We start from the raw sequence: 16,282 nt of genomic DNA on the forward strand, positions 1-16,282 counted from the left end.
GGGAACCACTTTGTTTACCATACACTGAGTACAGAGCAAATATACACATTTGCTGTGTATATAATGATGAGAGCTGGGGTCGCTTTGTCTGTCTGTCTGTCTGTCTGTCTGTCTGTCTGTCTGTCTGTCTGTCTGTCTGTCTGTCTGTCTGTCTGTCTGTCTGTCTGTCTGTCTGTATACAGCAGTGGTGCCCAAACTTTTTAGCTCAAGACCTAAAAGAGAAATCAGATTTTTTTAGTCATCTGCTATTTTCAATAGCTTGGGTCAAAGGGGCCGACCGGGGCCCGTGGGACTCAAAGGCACGGAGGCTGTGCCTGGGTCCCTTTGAGTCCGACGGGCCCCGGTTCGGCCCGTCGACCTCCTGTTAGTTTCTTAGTTGATTAACTGTTTTGTGACCGGGGCCGTCTGCACGCTTGCCCCGCCCCCCATCCCTACCCGCCTATTTTCAGCATGCAACTTATTGTAAAATGACTTATACTGGATCTCTTGTGCACTGGTCCCTTCATAACATTTTAGTCTAGTTTTTATTTGTCGACAAAAATTGTCAATATATTTAGTCTTAGTTTTAGTCATCATAGCTTAAGTTTTCATTTAGTTTCCATTTAGTTTTCATCAGTGACGAACATTTTTCGCCATAGTTTCAGTCGACGGAAACAACACTGGTGACTCGGTTGGTTGGTTGTAGTTGCTGAATAGAACCACAAAGCACCAGGTGCTAATTAAGCTTACTGACCTCTCTGTGTGTTGTTGGCACAGTGACTGTGAAGGTTCACAGGTGTGTGGACGAGGGGGAATCATTATGTGGGCCAACTGCTATACTCTCCACCTCCACCTTTATCTATTCTACAGGCTAATGTGTTTATTTTGAAGTCACGATCTTTGTGTACATGTATAGAGAATATGCAGTGGCGTGCACACTTGTTGTCATGATTTAGAGGGGCAGGTGCTCAAGTGAAAAAAGGGCACCTTGTGCAGCACGTGGAACTGGCCGGTTGCCTTAACACCCTCCGCGCCATTGCCGAAGTCCTTTGTCAATTGAAGCCTAATTTTGATACTAACGCTTACCGCCATTGCCGAAGACCTTTGTCAATTGTGCTTTTATAGTGCATTCATTCGATCGAGCTATAATGCTACTTACGTTAGCACCGGGTAGCTAGCTGTTGTTGTCACAAGACTCCGTCGCCCATCTTAGATCATCGGCCCCATAAGAATCCATTCTATCCCTTTATTTCAATCGCCTGTACCTCCTATTCCTTGTCCCAGATGGCATTTTTGGTCAAAACAACGTTTCTTTGACGGCACAGAGCTGAGGATGTAGAGCTCTCCAGAGCTCCGGCCTGGATTCAGATTGTAAAAAAGGCCTGCCCAGCTCCGTGTAGATTCCAATGTTATTACTACTGCTCATTGACCGGAAATGGCGGCTTTTCAAAATGTTCTCAAATTTAAAAAAAGTTTGGTGTTTGTGACATCACGTGACATCATCAGGGATGGAGATCATACTAAATGCGACCTGTTGTCGCAATTAAGCCCATATATGGAGATCCCTGATGTCATCAATATTGGCCAGCAACTCTACATCTAACCTCAAACCTCAACCCCTTAGATGTCAGAACCTGTTCTGACATTACATATGTTGATCCTTCCCCATCCATCCTTCCTCTTCGATGTCTCCCTTTTGGCCGATACCTGTCCATTTAAACTCTAGGTGCGGGCCTGCCCCAAAGTTATTAATGCAGCCGTCGAAAACTAGACTTCTCGAACAGGCCTGACAATTAAGACACTGCCCCCCGCTGCCACCCTTGGATCTCCATATATGGAGCTGACCTGTTCTGACATTCCAAATGTACACGCTCCATATATGGCCAGTACAGAATTCATTCCATATGTTTCATCTTGATCTGACCCCCCCCCCCCCCCCAACATGCCAAAGCGCCAGCGCTCGCCCAGGAGTCTGCCGTCACCGGATGCGTGCACGCGACCTTGGCGCTTCTCGCCCTCAAGGCGTCTTATATATAAAATGGTAGACATTACTCTATTTGTCTGCATCTCACGACCCATGTTTTTGGGTCCACATCCATGGGTTGAGGAGGTATACACAACCTTACAATGAACCATTTTAATACAAATCTTTATATCAGGTTGTGGGTCCTAGAAATAGATAAGGCTTATCCTTTCCCTGATGCGACAGAGATATACGATTACTGAAGCTATAACAAAGCAGGCACGCATGCAGAAGATGATCCCAAGACTTAATTTAAGCCATTCTGGGCGGGAACCCCATTTGGTGTTTTAAGCATTAATGTTATGCTTTAGCTATTGGAAAATAGCAGATCTACAAGCTCATAGCGCGGCACCGAGTGCCGCGCTACGAGCTTGTAGATCTGCTATTTTTGAAAAATCGGGAAAATGTGGCGCAAATATATATTCTTTCACAGTGAACGTTTTTAACTCAAATATTTGCTTCCCTGGAACAACATATTTTCAGATGGGGGGGTCGGCGGTCAATTACATATATTTCTGCGAGTCCTTGACATGACATTGTTTGAGAATGACTGACCCAGAATCATAGGTTTTTCAGAATATTGAGATACGGTTTTTCAGAATATTGAGAACGACTGACACAGAATCATAGGTTTTTCAGAATATTGAGATACGGTTTTTCAGAATATTGAGAACGACTGACCCAGAATCATAGGTTTTTCAGAATATTGAGATACGGTTTTTCAGAATATTGAGAACGACTGACCCAGAATCATAGGTTTTTCAGAATATTGAGATACGGTTTTTCAGAATATTGAGAACGACTGACCCAGAATCATAGGTTTTTCAGAATATTGTCTATTTAGAATTTTTAGAATCGTCCTCGGGTCTAAATGGGTTAATGTGTCCACACAACGCGGGGTCAAGAAGACACCGTTCATTACGAGGACCGGAGATTAGTGTCTGGCCCCTATAGCTTGTACAGTACATACAGCCTATAATCTCACTCTGTATGGCGGCCACGGATCACATGGAAATCCTTTGTCATGTGGGTCAGGCGCTTAACATGACGGGAGCAGGATAACCAGCATATATTATTAGACAAATGGGATGAAATGCGTTGAGAAGGCCTAGTGATCGGCCTTGTACTGATGAATAAGCCTATCTCACAGAATTTCCCCGCCCCCCTTAATACGCCCCCTTTTGGGGTTAGTGGTGATAGCGTGACGTCACTCCATAGACGCTTCATGTTAACAGAGGTAATTTAAGAAGTCTACAACTTTTGTTTTCTCAAGGTAAGGTTTGTTCTATCTGTTCGAGCTGATTTACCATCTTGTTTGCTTCATAATAATATTGGTCTGTCACATTTTTACATTAGAAAATGTACTTAGCTTCTCCAGAGAAAAAAACGTGTAAATGCCCATGTTAAAGTCACCACTATTTACCGGAAGTGGGCGTGAAAAACGGGCTGTGAGATAGGCCTATTGCATTTATTATAATGAATAATTGCATTTTTATAGCGCTTTTCCAAGTGCTCAATTAAGCGCTTTACAATGGTTCATTCAGTCATACATTTGGGAGGTGAAGCGGCGAACAGTCGACGCCAGCGTCCTCACTTAAGTTCCCACATTCACACACCGACGGTGGCGAGCTCACACCGACCGACTCATTGGAGGCAATGTAGGGTTCAGTGTCTTGCCCAAGGGCACTTCGGACATGTGGACAGGAGGAGCCGCCCTGACCATAGGAATGAGAGAATTGAAAATGTCTAGATTACTGTATTATATTATTTTCAGATTCTCCTCATCGTTCCAGAATCTAGATGAATATGCATTGTACAGTATACCGACAGCTACTCTTTAAAAAAAAAAACAATTGCCACAATTACACATTTATTAGTCCAACATTAAACAAAACTAGGCTGGTTTATGTCTGTCAAAGATCTACATTGTGGTTGGAAAATGGTCTGCATGCATGTCTATCGTAACAGTTTACCTTTATCCAAAGCACTTACTTTACAATGATGTAGTTTCATTGACCCATTCACACACCGATGGCACGCTGCACCCCATTCACCCGTTATCACTGTATTAAATACACAGAATCAACCGTTATCAGCACCTTCGAATACGGCCAATATGGCCATACTGGCATACTCACTGTTTCAGTATGTCATTATCACCTATTGTGACGGGTGATAATGGTATTGTTGTGTCACTGATGTCAATGACGGAGGCGCGCCGTGTCTGGTGGCCTTGAGCCACGCGAGGCACCGAGGCGCTAGCCGAGCGAGCGCTGCGACGGCCACCAGAGCCGACTCAGCGCCGTCCGAGTTACGTCCCGATAGGCAGACAATAGTATATATTAGTAGCCCCTAGTTTCCATGCGCCGACAATAGAGTTGGAAATGACGTTCAGCCAAGGGTGAGTATGCCAGTTTGGCCATAGGCCGTATTCGGTAACAGGTCATCTCGCCCCTTTTCCATCTCGCCCCACTACTCTACCTAGCTGTAAATAACAAACATAATTCATGTTTGTGATTATTTAAAAGGTATTATCATATTAATGTATCATTGTTAAGTTCACTCTAATAGCATGATGATGCCATTACAAAACATGGAAGAAATGTGATTAATAAAACGAAATTAACTGCTAGAAGGTCCTAAATTAACTTAATTAAGCAGTCACCGTCTCTGTGACATGTTGTTCTTTCTAAATTTTACAGAGTATAGAGATCGACTACTATGCAATCACATAAATCTGTATACAAGATCATTTCAGATTTCAGAGAGGGAGGGAAATACTAAATGAACTGTTAACTACATTAAAAAAAATAGCGGGGTTGAGTTGGTAAAGGGGCGAGCAGTCTCGTATTCCCGTATTCGAAGGTGCTGATAACGGTTGATTTGGCATGCAACTTGCTCAAAGGACACGCTTATATCTTCAAAGTTCAAACACACTGAAAGGAGGAGGGGTTGCTCATTAACGCGCGGCACATCAGGGGAACCTGTGAGCAGTGTTGTTTTTGGCAGCACATTTCTATTTTAGTTTAGTCATATAGTCTTTGGAATACAACTTCATTTAGTTTTAGTCATATTTTAGTCACCCGGAATGCTACTCTAGTTTTAGTCGATTAAATATCATAAGATTTTAGTCGACTAAATCTACAGTTGATTTAGTCGACTAAAATGCATTTTGGCGGGCCTTGATGCCGTCGTAATGACTGTTTTTACACATGCTGAAAATAGCCGATCTACAATCTCACAACGCGATCAGCTATTTCCAGCATGCAACCAAGTGTAAAATGACTTATACTGGATCTCTTGTCCACTATAGTCCCTTCCTAACATTTTACTCTAGTTTTTATCTGTTGACGAAATTGTCAATATATTTATTCTTAGTTTTAGTCATCATAGCTACGTTTTCATTTAGTTTCCATTTAGTTTTTGTCGGTGAAAAAAAGTAGTCGACGGACATTTGTCATCATAGTTTTAGTCGACGAAAACAACACTGCCTGTGAGCCCCTATTTCTACTATAGGTACGATGTCAGTGACTCGGCCATTATGTACATGTACATGTACAGGTACAGGATACTGTACCACTGCAGCTGGTAATCATAAGAGCATCATATATTACATATTTATTTTGCAATGTGCTTCAGCTGCCTCTGCTGCTGTTGCCCAGCTGGGGCATCGTTTAGTGTGGGATCCAGGTTTCTATGCCTTCCTTCCACATGCATGGATTAAATGTTGTTTACTACTGTTAATTCAGCCTCATGGTGCACTCATGCTCATGTGGGAGCATGCTCAGTGTGCACACGCACGCACGCACGCACGCAAGCACGCGCGCACGCACGCACGCAAGCACACAGGTCACCCATGCAGCGGTATTGCAGCTGTTCGTAACCCAGACAGACAGACAGACAGACAGACAGAGACACACACACACACACACACACACACACACACACACACACACACACACACACACACACACACACACACACACACACACACACACACACACACACACACACAGCTGCACTCTCAAACAGACACAGACTCACGGCAGGCACAAGGCTGGAACACACAGACATGCACGCACACACGTAGTGGCTCACATGACATTTGCATGCCCGTAGTTTCTTGCAGTAGACTACAGCAGTTGTTCTTTTACAATACTGTTTTGTTGTTTGTGATATCATCATTTTGAAAGGGGACTGTGTGTGTGCGTGTCTGTGTGTCTGTCCAGCTGGTGCTTGTTGACGCTATAGCTAATGTCAAGGCAATTATGTTTAAATGCTCTTGTCAATAGAGCGTCGCAGTCCCGCCCCCTATCAGGGCCCAGGAAATGATTCACCATTAATTTTCCTCATAGACATTTCAAAAAGTATTTATTTAAAGACCTTTTAAGCCTCGTACAAAGCCAACTCGAGTTGTGAGAAATCATGACAACAAACACATTTTTTTTGGGCCGAACAAATAATTAGAAAGAAGAAAAACGGCAGGTTACAACACTTCTTTTCTTGTTTTTCTTCTTTGTAATTATTTGTTTGGTCCAAAATATTGTGTTTATTGTCATGATTTGTCAAGACTCGAGTTGGCTTTGTACGACGCTTAAAAGGTCTTTAAATAAATACTTTTTGAAATGTCTATGAGGAAAAATGCATTGGGAATTATTTCCTGGGCCTGGCGTCGTCATGAAAGGGGGCGGGACTGCGATGCTCTATAGAACGTCTCAGTCCCGCCCCCAAACACAATTTTTGGGCCTAACAAATAATTAGAAAGAAGAAAAAAACGGCACGTTACAACACTTTTTTTGTTGTTTTTCTTCTTTGTAATTATTTGTTTGGTCCAAAATATTGTGTTTGTTGTCATGAGTTGTCACGACTCGAGTTGGCTTTGTCCGCGGCGTAACCGTCTTTAAATAAATACTTTTTGAAATGTCTATGGGAAAAATGCATTGGGAATCATTTCCTGGGCGTGGCGTCGTCATGAAAGGGGGAGGGACTGCGACGCTCTATAGAGCGTCGCAGTCCCGCCTCCTACCCTGGACCAGGAAATTAAACCCAATGCATTATTCTCATAGACATTTCTTAAAGTATTTATTTAAAGACGGTTACGCCGCGGACAAAGCCAACTCGAGTCGTGACAACTCATGACAACACAAACAATATTTTGGACCAAACAAATAATTACAAAGAAGAAAAACAACAAAAAAAGTGTTGTAACCTGCCGTTTTTTTCTTCTTTCTAATTATTTGTTTGGTCCAAAATATTGTTTGTGTTGTCATGAGTTGTCACGACTCGAGTTGGCTTTGTCCGCGGCGTAACCGTCTTTAAATAAATACTTTAAGAAATGTCTATGAGAATAATGCATTGGGTTTTATTTCCTGGTCCAGGGTAGGAGGCGGGACTGCGACGCTCTATATAGGTGTATTCTAAGGTAGCATCATTGTACAGTTGTGGCCCACCGGCCTAATCTGCTCTTTGTGTGTGTGTGTGTGTGTGTGTGTGTGTGTGTGTGTGTGCGTGTGTGCGTGTGTGCGTGTGTGCGTGCGTGCGTGCGTGCGTGCGTGCGCTTGTCCATAACAGCAGCGATGATGAGTGAGCAGGCTCTCGTCCACCACCACGCCCCTCCACCACCCCTCCACCCCGCCCAGGGCCACCAGACGGCCCTACACAGGGCAGCCACGGTGGGCCACCATGACACCATGTCTGCCCTGGTCCAGGGAGGATGTGCCATGGACCTGCAGGACCGGGTGAGAGGCAGTGTTGTTGGTGTTGTTTTTTGTTTTTTTTTGGCAGAAAATTTCTATTTTTAGTTTTAGTCATATATAGTCTCTTGAATAGTTTTCATTTCGTTTCATTTAGTCACATTTTAGTAGTCACCTGGAATGTTTTAGTGTTAGTCTAGTTTTAGTCGACTAAATGTCATACGATTTTAGTCGACTAAATCTACAGTTGATTTAGTCGGCTAAAATGTGTTTTGGCGGGCCTTGATGCCGTCGTAATGACTGTTTTTACACTTGCTGAAAATAGCCGATCTACAAGCTCACAGTAGATCGGCTATTTTCAGCATGCAACCAAATGTAAAAGGACTTGTACTGGATCTCTTGTCCACTAGTCCCCTTCCTAGCATTTTAGTCTAGCTTTTAGCGGTTGACGAAATTGTCAATACATTTAGTCTTAGTTTTAGTCATCATAGCTTAGTTTTCATTAAAGTTTCCATTTAGTTTTCGTCAGTGGAAAAAGGTAGTCGACGAACATTTTTCGCCTTAGTTTTAGTCGACAAAAACAACAACAGTCAGAGAGGTATATATTAACAGTGGTTTTCAACCACTTTTCACATCGAGACCACATTATTTCTTCTTGTTGTTGATCGGGATTTTGGAATATTTTCCGAGGCTATGACAAGCGATTAGCACTATTTTAACCCATTTAGAGCTGACTTCGAAATGTATAAAATGTCTTCTAAATCCTGTAAGTTTTCTGAAATACCTATGTTTCTATATCAGTGGTGCTCAATATTTCATGTCAAGAACCTCAGAAACTATATGTATTTGGCCACCGACCCCCATCTGAAAATATGTTGTTCCAGGGATCCCCCCAGAAGCAAAGATTTGAGTTAAAAACGTTTGCTCTGAAAGAATATATATTCAAAGATTTGCGTCACATAAAAAATAGCAGAACTACAAGTGCATAGCGCGGCACTCGGTGCCGAGCTATGAGCTTGTAGATCTGCAGATCAATAGCTAAATAGCTAGATCAATAGCTAAAGCATAGCATAATGCTTAAAACACCAAAAGGGGTTTCCGTCCAGAATGCGTGAAGGCAAACTTTCGTGAAACGGACCTATACGTACACGAACGGGTTATTCTTCAAAGGCTTAGTGGGAAAACTCCCGCAGCAAAGTTATTTTCACGATCAAACAACTTAAACCGCAATAAATGTGTAAAGCATTTGAGCCACGGACCACCATTTGATGACATTTAGCGTTTCAAGATACAAAACTAAAGAATATTTTGTTATCGTTGATGTTGGTACCATTTAGGCGAGATAACAGGCAATATCAAAATAACAATTATTTCACATTCTCTAATTGTGTAGACTAGTTGTAAATAAAGAAATGCAGATGTTTGATAGTAATATAACTCTTGAGAGCGTAAAATGAAACCAAATGGTCCCCATTTGGTTTAATGTTATACACTCTCAAGAGTAAAAGATCTAATAAGTGCCCCACCAACTCTCCATCATTTAGCTGGGGACCACTTGGAACCCCCTCAAGGACCACTGGTTGAAACTTTTTCATGTCAAGGACCCCCAAATTGACACTAATTAGCCCAGCGGTCCCCCCATTTGAAAATATATGCCAGGCACCCCCTGCAGATTTTTATGGCTTCTAAACCCGTTTAATTTTAAGGACCCCCAGTTTGACATGCATATTAGTCTACGGACCCCCATTGAATGGCATTTCTATCTCTGGGACCCCCAATTTATATTGTAAAAATCATTGTTAATTTAACTCTGAGAGTGTACAAATGGAACCAAATGGACCCTAATGGGTCCATTTGGTTCCATTTGTACACTCTCAGAGGGCAGTATTATGCGTGTCTTAAGTACCAGGTCTTATTACTTAACTTAAGACCTGGAGGCGTGATCAATGCCATTTGGCTATTCTGAGTGGCCAAACAGCATTGACCACGCCTCCAGGTCTTAAGTTAAGTCATAAGACCTGGTACTTAAGACATGCATAATACTGCCCTCAGAGTTACAGTCTCATAATAGTCCAGTAATAATGTAATTTGACCTCAATCTAATTGCAAAAAACCCAAACTCAGCTGATTTTGCATCTTCAATATATCCTGAATAACAGAAAAAAAGTTGCCTGGAATTGTCTGAGGGGAAAGTGTTGAAAATGGCCTGTACAGTATGGCCACCATTGACATCCTATTATAAGGCAATATTTTCTAAATTTTGCCATAGCAACTTGCTCAAATGTGCTGACATCATCACATTTGAGCAAGTTGCTATGGCAAAATCTAGCCCAATGAGTGTTTTTGTGCAAAACTAATGCTGAATGGCTTCAGCATCATGAAAACCCCCTAGTTTGATATGTCACATGCTACTCAAAGCATAAGGAAATTTAGAAAATATTGCCTTATAATAGGATGTCAATGGTGGCCATACTGTACAGGCCATTTTCAACACTTTCCCCTCAACAATTCCAGGCAACTTTTTTTCTGTTATTCAGGATATATTGAAGATGCAAAATCAGCTGAGTTTGGGTTTTTTGCAATTAGATTGAGGTTGACCCTGTATTTTCCATAGATGTCCTGTACTGTAAGGGTCCATTTGGTTCCAAACTATCATTTAGCATGGGGACCCCCTGGAACTCACTCAAGGACCCCTGGGGGTCCCCGGACCCCACTTTGGGAACCACTGTTAAACAGCCACTGGTTCACAAACTATTTGTATTCAACGGCAAAAAAAACACATTTTCAGAAATGCAAAAAGATACAGCCTACTGTATGTAAAACCTTTACATATCGGAAAAGGATGGGGGAATGTCACTGTCAAAGATTTACAAGAAAGAATCGTGTGTTGTGAGCTTACAGATTAGGTAATAATATCAATATTCTTTTTTTTGCGCGTGTGTGTGCATGTGTGTGTATTGTGTGTGTGTGCGTGCGTGACTCCGCTAGGATGGTAACACAGCGCTTCATGAGGTGGCGTGGCATGGTTTCTGTCAGTGTGTGAAGCTGCTGGTGAAGGCAGGGGCTGACGTCCACATCAAGAACAAGGTAAGTTACGATGAGAGTGCGGTTATATTAGTGTGCAACTGTGAAAATGGAATGAGAGAGTATACAAAAGGGTCCATTTGGTTCCATTTCTATACAATCTCAGGGTTATTTGGCTTGGTGGGGGGTCTTTAAAATGATGAGTTAAGCCCTAACCACACCAAAGGGTCACCATGCAACTCCTTGGGTCCAAACGGTTGCAAGGAGTTAACGCTGAAACCGTCTCGACCCTTTGGTGTGGTTTGGGCCATTGAATTGACCTATAGCTAAGCCCCTCCCCAAACTGCTATGGTCCAATCACAGCTAAGCATAACATGGGTTAGAGTAGACAAACCTCTCCACCAATAGTTTTCCTATAATATAGGAAAACGATATATATATATATATACTATAAAACAATGTTTTATCATATTATGATAAAACATTGTTTTAAAAAAGAAATGCCATGCACATATTTTTCCAGGGCATATGGCAGATTTTAAAGGTCTGGTTCCAAAAATGAACCAGTATTTAATGTGTAAAATCCATGACATTTATACATTGGAATGAATGAGCCAAGTGTCCAAGTGGGAGTGTCTAAGTGGGAGAGGGCGGGGGTTAGCTAAAGGTGAATTCCATGCGTTGAATCACTAGGGTCAACGTGTGTCAACGTGCAACAGGACATATCACACCGCTAAAACCCTCTTGACTCTTTGGTGTGGTTACAGGGCTTTATAGACTCGGGGAGTGCTCTGCCTCAGCAGCACACGTACGACTCAAAAGATACCTGACCAAGCGTTGAATTTATGGGAGTGAGAACGCGTCGATTTCCCCTCACACAGCTGCTCAGTGCTCATTCATACATCTACTGTGGGGCAGTGTTGTTTTTGGCAGCAAATTTTGATTTTAGTTTTTTTAGTCATAGTCTCTTGAATAGTTTTCATTTAGTTTCGTTTTTTTCATTTTAGTCACCAGGAATCTCTTAGTGTTAGTCTAGTTTTAGTCGACTATCATGAGATTTTAGTCAAAATCAAATCTACAGTTGATTTAGTCGACTAAAATGTATTTTGGCGGGCCTTGATGCCGTCGTAATAGACGATCTACTTGTAGATCGTCAGCCATGCAACAATGTTGTGTCATGAAACCATGTGACTCCCATTGGAAATGCATTGAGGCGGCCATTGACACACAAGAAGACACAGGACACAAGTGTGTCTTGCGTGTGAGTGAGGCCTAAAAAACAACAAACACTCATGTTGTCGTCCTCTCTCTCTCTCTCTCTCTCTCTCTCTCTCTCAGGCAGGAAACACGGCCCTACACCTGGCCTGCCAGAACTGTCACGCTCAGGCGACTCGGGTCCTTCTCCTGGGAGGCTCCGGGCCAGACACCAAGAACCATGTGAGTGAGTCCATGAAGCACATGCAGCCATGCATCCATGATGGATGGCTGCATAAACAACATTAAACAGTGTGTGACTAGCGGGGGGGGGGGGGGGGGGGGAGTCCTTTTGGGAACCCCTCGGTCAAAGCCAACTCGGATCGTGACAATTCATGACAACAAACAAAAAATTTTTTGGGGGCCGACAAATAATTAGAAAAATGAAAAACAACAACAAAAAAAGTGTCGTACCCTGCCGTTTTTTACCAGCTGCTTCGTAGAAGTGGCAGGTCAGTGTTTACCTGGGAAACTTGCGACCGGTAGACGGACACCGCTAGTCTTTCTGCTGAGTGTTGCCAAGTCTGCATATTTCCAGCCTAACGTGGATTCATTCACAGTTACTTGCCTGGTTTGGTTTTTGGAGGCTGCTTAGCTTATTTCTGTCACGACAGTTGCCACCACTGGCAACAACCCATAACATCCCATCGTCTGCACGGCATGGCTAGTCGGGCAGTTCCGATTGGCTGCCTCGTCTCCAGCCATGTTGCCTCAGAATTCTTTAGGGCCATTAATTTGAGCATAACAGCGGAGCGCAGCTAAAAAGTGGCATAACGTCAGCAGCAGACCCACAGATAATAATAATGCAGCTGGTAATTAATTGATTTAATCAATTTGGGCTTGTTTTCCTTCTAATTATTTGTTTGTCCCCCAAAAAAATGGGTTTGTTGTCATGGGTCACGATCCGAGTTGGCTTTGAGCGAGACTTACAGGTCTTTAGATAAATACTTTATGAAACAAACGTCTATGGGGGGAGGGAAAAAAAGTATTGGAAATTGTCTTCCGGGCTCTCGTCGGGGGCGCGACTGCGACGCGCTATTCCGAAGTAAACCTGGAGACGCGCATTACATGTGTGGCATGCAGTGTTGTTTTTGGCAGCAAATTTCTATTTTTTGTTTTTGTCATAGTCTCTTGAATAGTTTTCATTTAGTTTCTTTAGTCACATTTTAGTCAACTGGAATGTTTTAGTGTTAGTCTAGTTTTAGTCGACTGAATCTACAGTTGATTTAGTCAACTAAAATGTATTTTGGCGGTCCTTGATGTTGTCGTAATGACTGATTTTACACTTGCTGGGAATAGCAGATATACAAGCTCAGATCTGCTATTCCCAGCAGATCTGTAGATCGGCTATTTTTTGTTCACAAAATCGTCAGCATATTTAGTCTTAGTTTTAGTCATCATAGCTTAGTTTTCATGTAGTTTCCATTGAGTTTTCGTCAGTGGAAAAAGGTAGTCGACGGACATTTTACGCCTTCGTTTTAGTCGACGAAAACACTGGTCCATGTCTATAGTCTGTGTTTGGGATTTCAATCATTTTGTCTTATCTGCCCTCGAGTCTTATGTGCCTTGGTAGCAAATAAGATGCTTATATTTTGCTCTTTTTTTTTTACATTATAATGAAAAACAAACAAACATGCACTGTAGGCTGTTTTATTTTTTAGACTGATTATGTATACTTTTGATTGATACAGTCTGTTGAACTGAGGTTTGGTCAGAGAAAGAAAAGACAAAGGGCTCCATTTTCGTCACCGCTAAACCCCTTATGGCCCCTACACACTGTAGGAGTTTTACAGTTGTCGGCGAGTCATCAGATCGTTATGTATTTCACACTAGGGCATTAAGCAACTAGTCGACTAGTTTACTAGTCGACTAGTAAATCCACTAGTCGACCTTGTTGGTACTAGTTGACTAGTTGCCCTAGTGTATTTCACACTAGGGCATTAAGCAACTAGTCGACTAGTAAATCCACTAGTCGACCTTGTTGGTACTAGTTGACTAGTTGATAAGAAAAAAGAAAAAAAAAAGGTTTATTTTTTTATTATTTTATTTTCCCGATTTTGTAGGCCTCAAGATCAGGTAGATTATAGTTATAGTCACCAATGTACACCGTTTTTAAATTTACAAATATTTACAACAATTTTTTTTTTTACATAATAGGTAGTTAAACAACTAGTCAACTAGTCGACTAGTAAACTAGGCAACTAGTCAACTAGTAAAAATGACTAGAAGTCTTTTTTTTTTAATCGTCTGTCATTATATCTTTGTGGCTTTCACACTAAACGATTGGTCGCAGACTAGGCATCACACACTGCAAGAGTTCACCAAGATGCGATCCAGACCCGATATTAATTTGTTTTTATTTGATCATTTTTACATCCCATGATGCTGTGATACGAGTGCGAGACCGACACAGAGGACGCCCCTCTCTCTCTCTCTCCCTCTCTCCATCTCTCTCTCTCTCTCTCTCTCTCTCTCTCTCTGTGTGCATGCCACCAGGCTACACGGCGAAATGTTTGTGACTGACAGCGTGTAGTGTAGCCTACGTGGGCTGCAGTGAGACAGGACGTTAATTCTTGATTTTCATGAAATAACTCTCCGTCTCTCTCTCCGTCTCTCTCCGCGCGCGCACACACACACACACACACACACACACACACACACACACACAGAGAGAGAGCTTACGAGGTCCAAAAGTTGCTCCGATGCGGTTTTTATCAACATTATTCAAGTGAAATTATTTGGTTATGGTTTATTTAACAGCAACATTGGGCTAATGCTACCATGTACGACACAGGACAGGGATTTACCCAAGGAATAATGGTTATCTATTATATCTATTATATATAAAAATTATATGACAGACAGACAGACAGACAGACAGACAGACAGCAGTGCGGTGAGCAGTGAGCACAGCTGTCCTGTGCTCTCATTGGCTGTAATACAGGACTTCTCGGGACGTGATCGCAACCCATTTCATACTGTACGATGTCCAGTCGGCGACAGAGCCAAATATCAAACTTGCTTGATATTCAGCAACGCTCGGGAAGGCGTCGGCGAGCACTTTCATCGGCGCTATATCTTCTCGCAGAGCTTTTCACACACAGCGAGCAAAACCTCGGGGTTTTTTGTCGGCGAGCGCCAAAAATGCTCCCGACAGCATAATCGGAGCAAATATCGGTATAGGCCTACGAGCCATTATCCCTAAACTTCTTTGCCTTTTTTTTACTATTTTGAAAAAACATTTTTTAATAGTTCAACTAGCCAATCTACATTGACACGTTAGTGAGCTTGTAGACTGGCCATTTTAACTATTCAAAAATGTTTTGCAAAATAGTAAAAAAAAAAAAAGGCAAAGAAGTTTAGGGATGTTAAAGGGGTGACGAAAATGGAGCCCAAAGACTCAGTCATTATCATCAGTAAATGGAATGACGTACCATATATAAATTAGGTACCTGAAAACAGGATTTGTGAGGATCGATGCTACCATGAGTGATCTGAATGTTTACTAAATGATCAGAGTTGAATTAATCAGCTCAATATTCCTAAGTACAGTACAGTATGCAATAGCCATCCCCAAAATGCAAAAATGACTTCTTAGTAACCGTTTTTATTTTTTATAATGAATGTTTGGATGTCTGATGCCTTTTATTGCGCTGTGAGTGTAGAGCAGGGTTCCCCAATTAATTTTCCTCGAGGGCCATATTTTGACTAGGGTACCAGGCTGGGGGCCGAGTCCGCACGTGTGAGGTCGAGGTCTTGCCCTGAAAATTCATTTTCAGGGCAGGACCCCATTTGAAAAGGATGCCCAGTTTGACATGCATAGGCTACTGACCCCCATTTAATGCCATTTATATCTGGGTTTTTTTTTTTTTTTTTTTTTTTTTTTTGAAATTCTTCCGCGGGCCGCCAGGGGGCGCTCCGCGGGCCGCAAATGGCCCGCGGGCCGCCTATTGGGGAACCCTGGTGTAGAGGAACTGCATTTCATTTTCTTTAATCTTTATGCATGTACACAGGTATTACACAAATAAAGTGTGTCTGAATCGGAATCATTTTGGTTTCAGGTGGGCGATACATGTTTGCACGTGGCTGCTCGCTACAACAATCTGACCATAGTGAAGATTCTCCTGGGAACGCTGTGCTCTGTATCCAAGAAAAACCAGGTGTTGTATATCTGCAGGCTAATTAAACCAGGTGTTGTATATCTGCAGGCTAATTAAACCAGGTGTTGTATATCTGCAGGCTAATTAAACCAGGTGTTGTATATCTGCAGGCTAATGAAACCAGGTGTTGTATATCTGGAGGCTAATGA

General features: G+C 42.3%; 1 protein-coding gene across 1 annotated transcript in view; it reads left to right on the forward strand.

Annotated features, from left to right (window-relative positions):
- Positions 1 to 16,282, forward strand: part of LOC306941928 (ankyrin repeat domain-containing protein 6-like) — a gene marked incomplete at its 3' end in the record, with an annotated part of 44,828 nt that overhangs the window by 843 nt on the left and 27,703 nt on the right. The window contains exons 2-5 of the mRNA XM_079527566.1: positions 7,574 to 7,740; positions 10,684 to 10,782; positions 12,058 to 12,156; positions 16,035 to 16,133. Of these exons, the coding sequence (XP_079383692.1) occupies positions 7,574 to 7,740; positions 10,684 to 10,782; positions 12,058 to 12,156; positions 16,035 to 16,133 (464 nt within the window). The remainder of the gene's footprint in view (positions 1 to 7,573; positions 7,741 to 10,683; positions 10,783 to 12,057; positions 12,157 to 16,034; positions 16,134 to 16,282) is intronic.

The sequence above is a fragment of the Electrona antarctica genome, assembly GCF_951216825.1.
Source record: "Electrona antarctica genome assembly, chromosome: 18".
Classification (NCBI taxonomy): domain Eukaryota; kingdom Metazoa; phylum Chordata; class Actinopteri; order Myctophiformes; family Myctophidae; genus Electrona; species Electrona antarctica.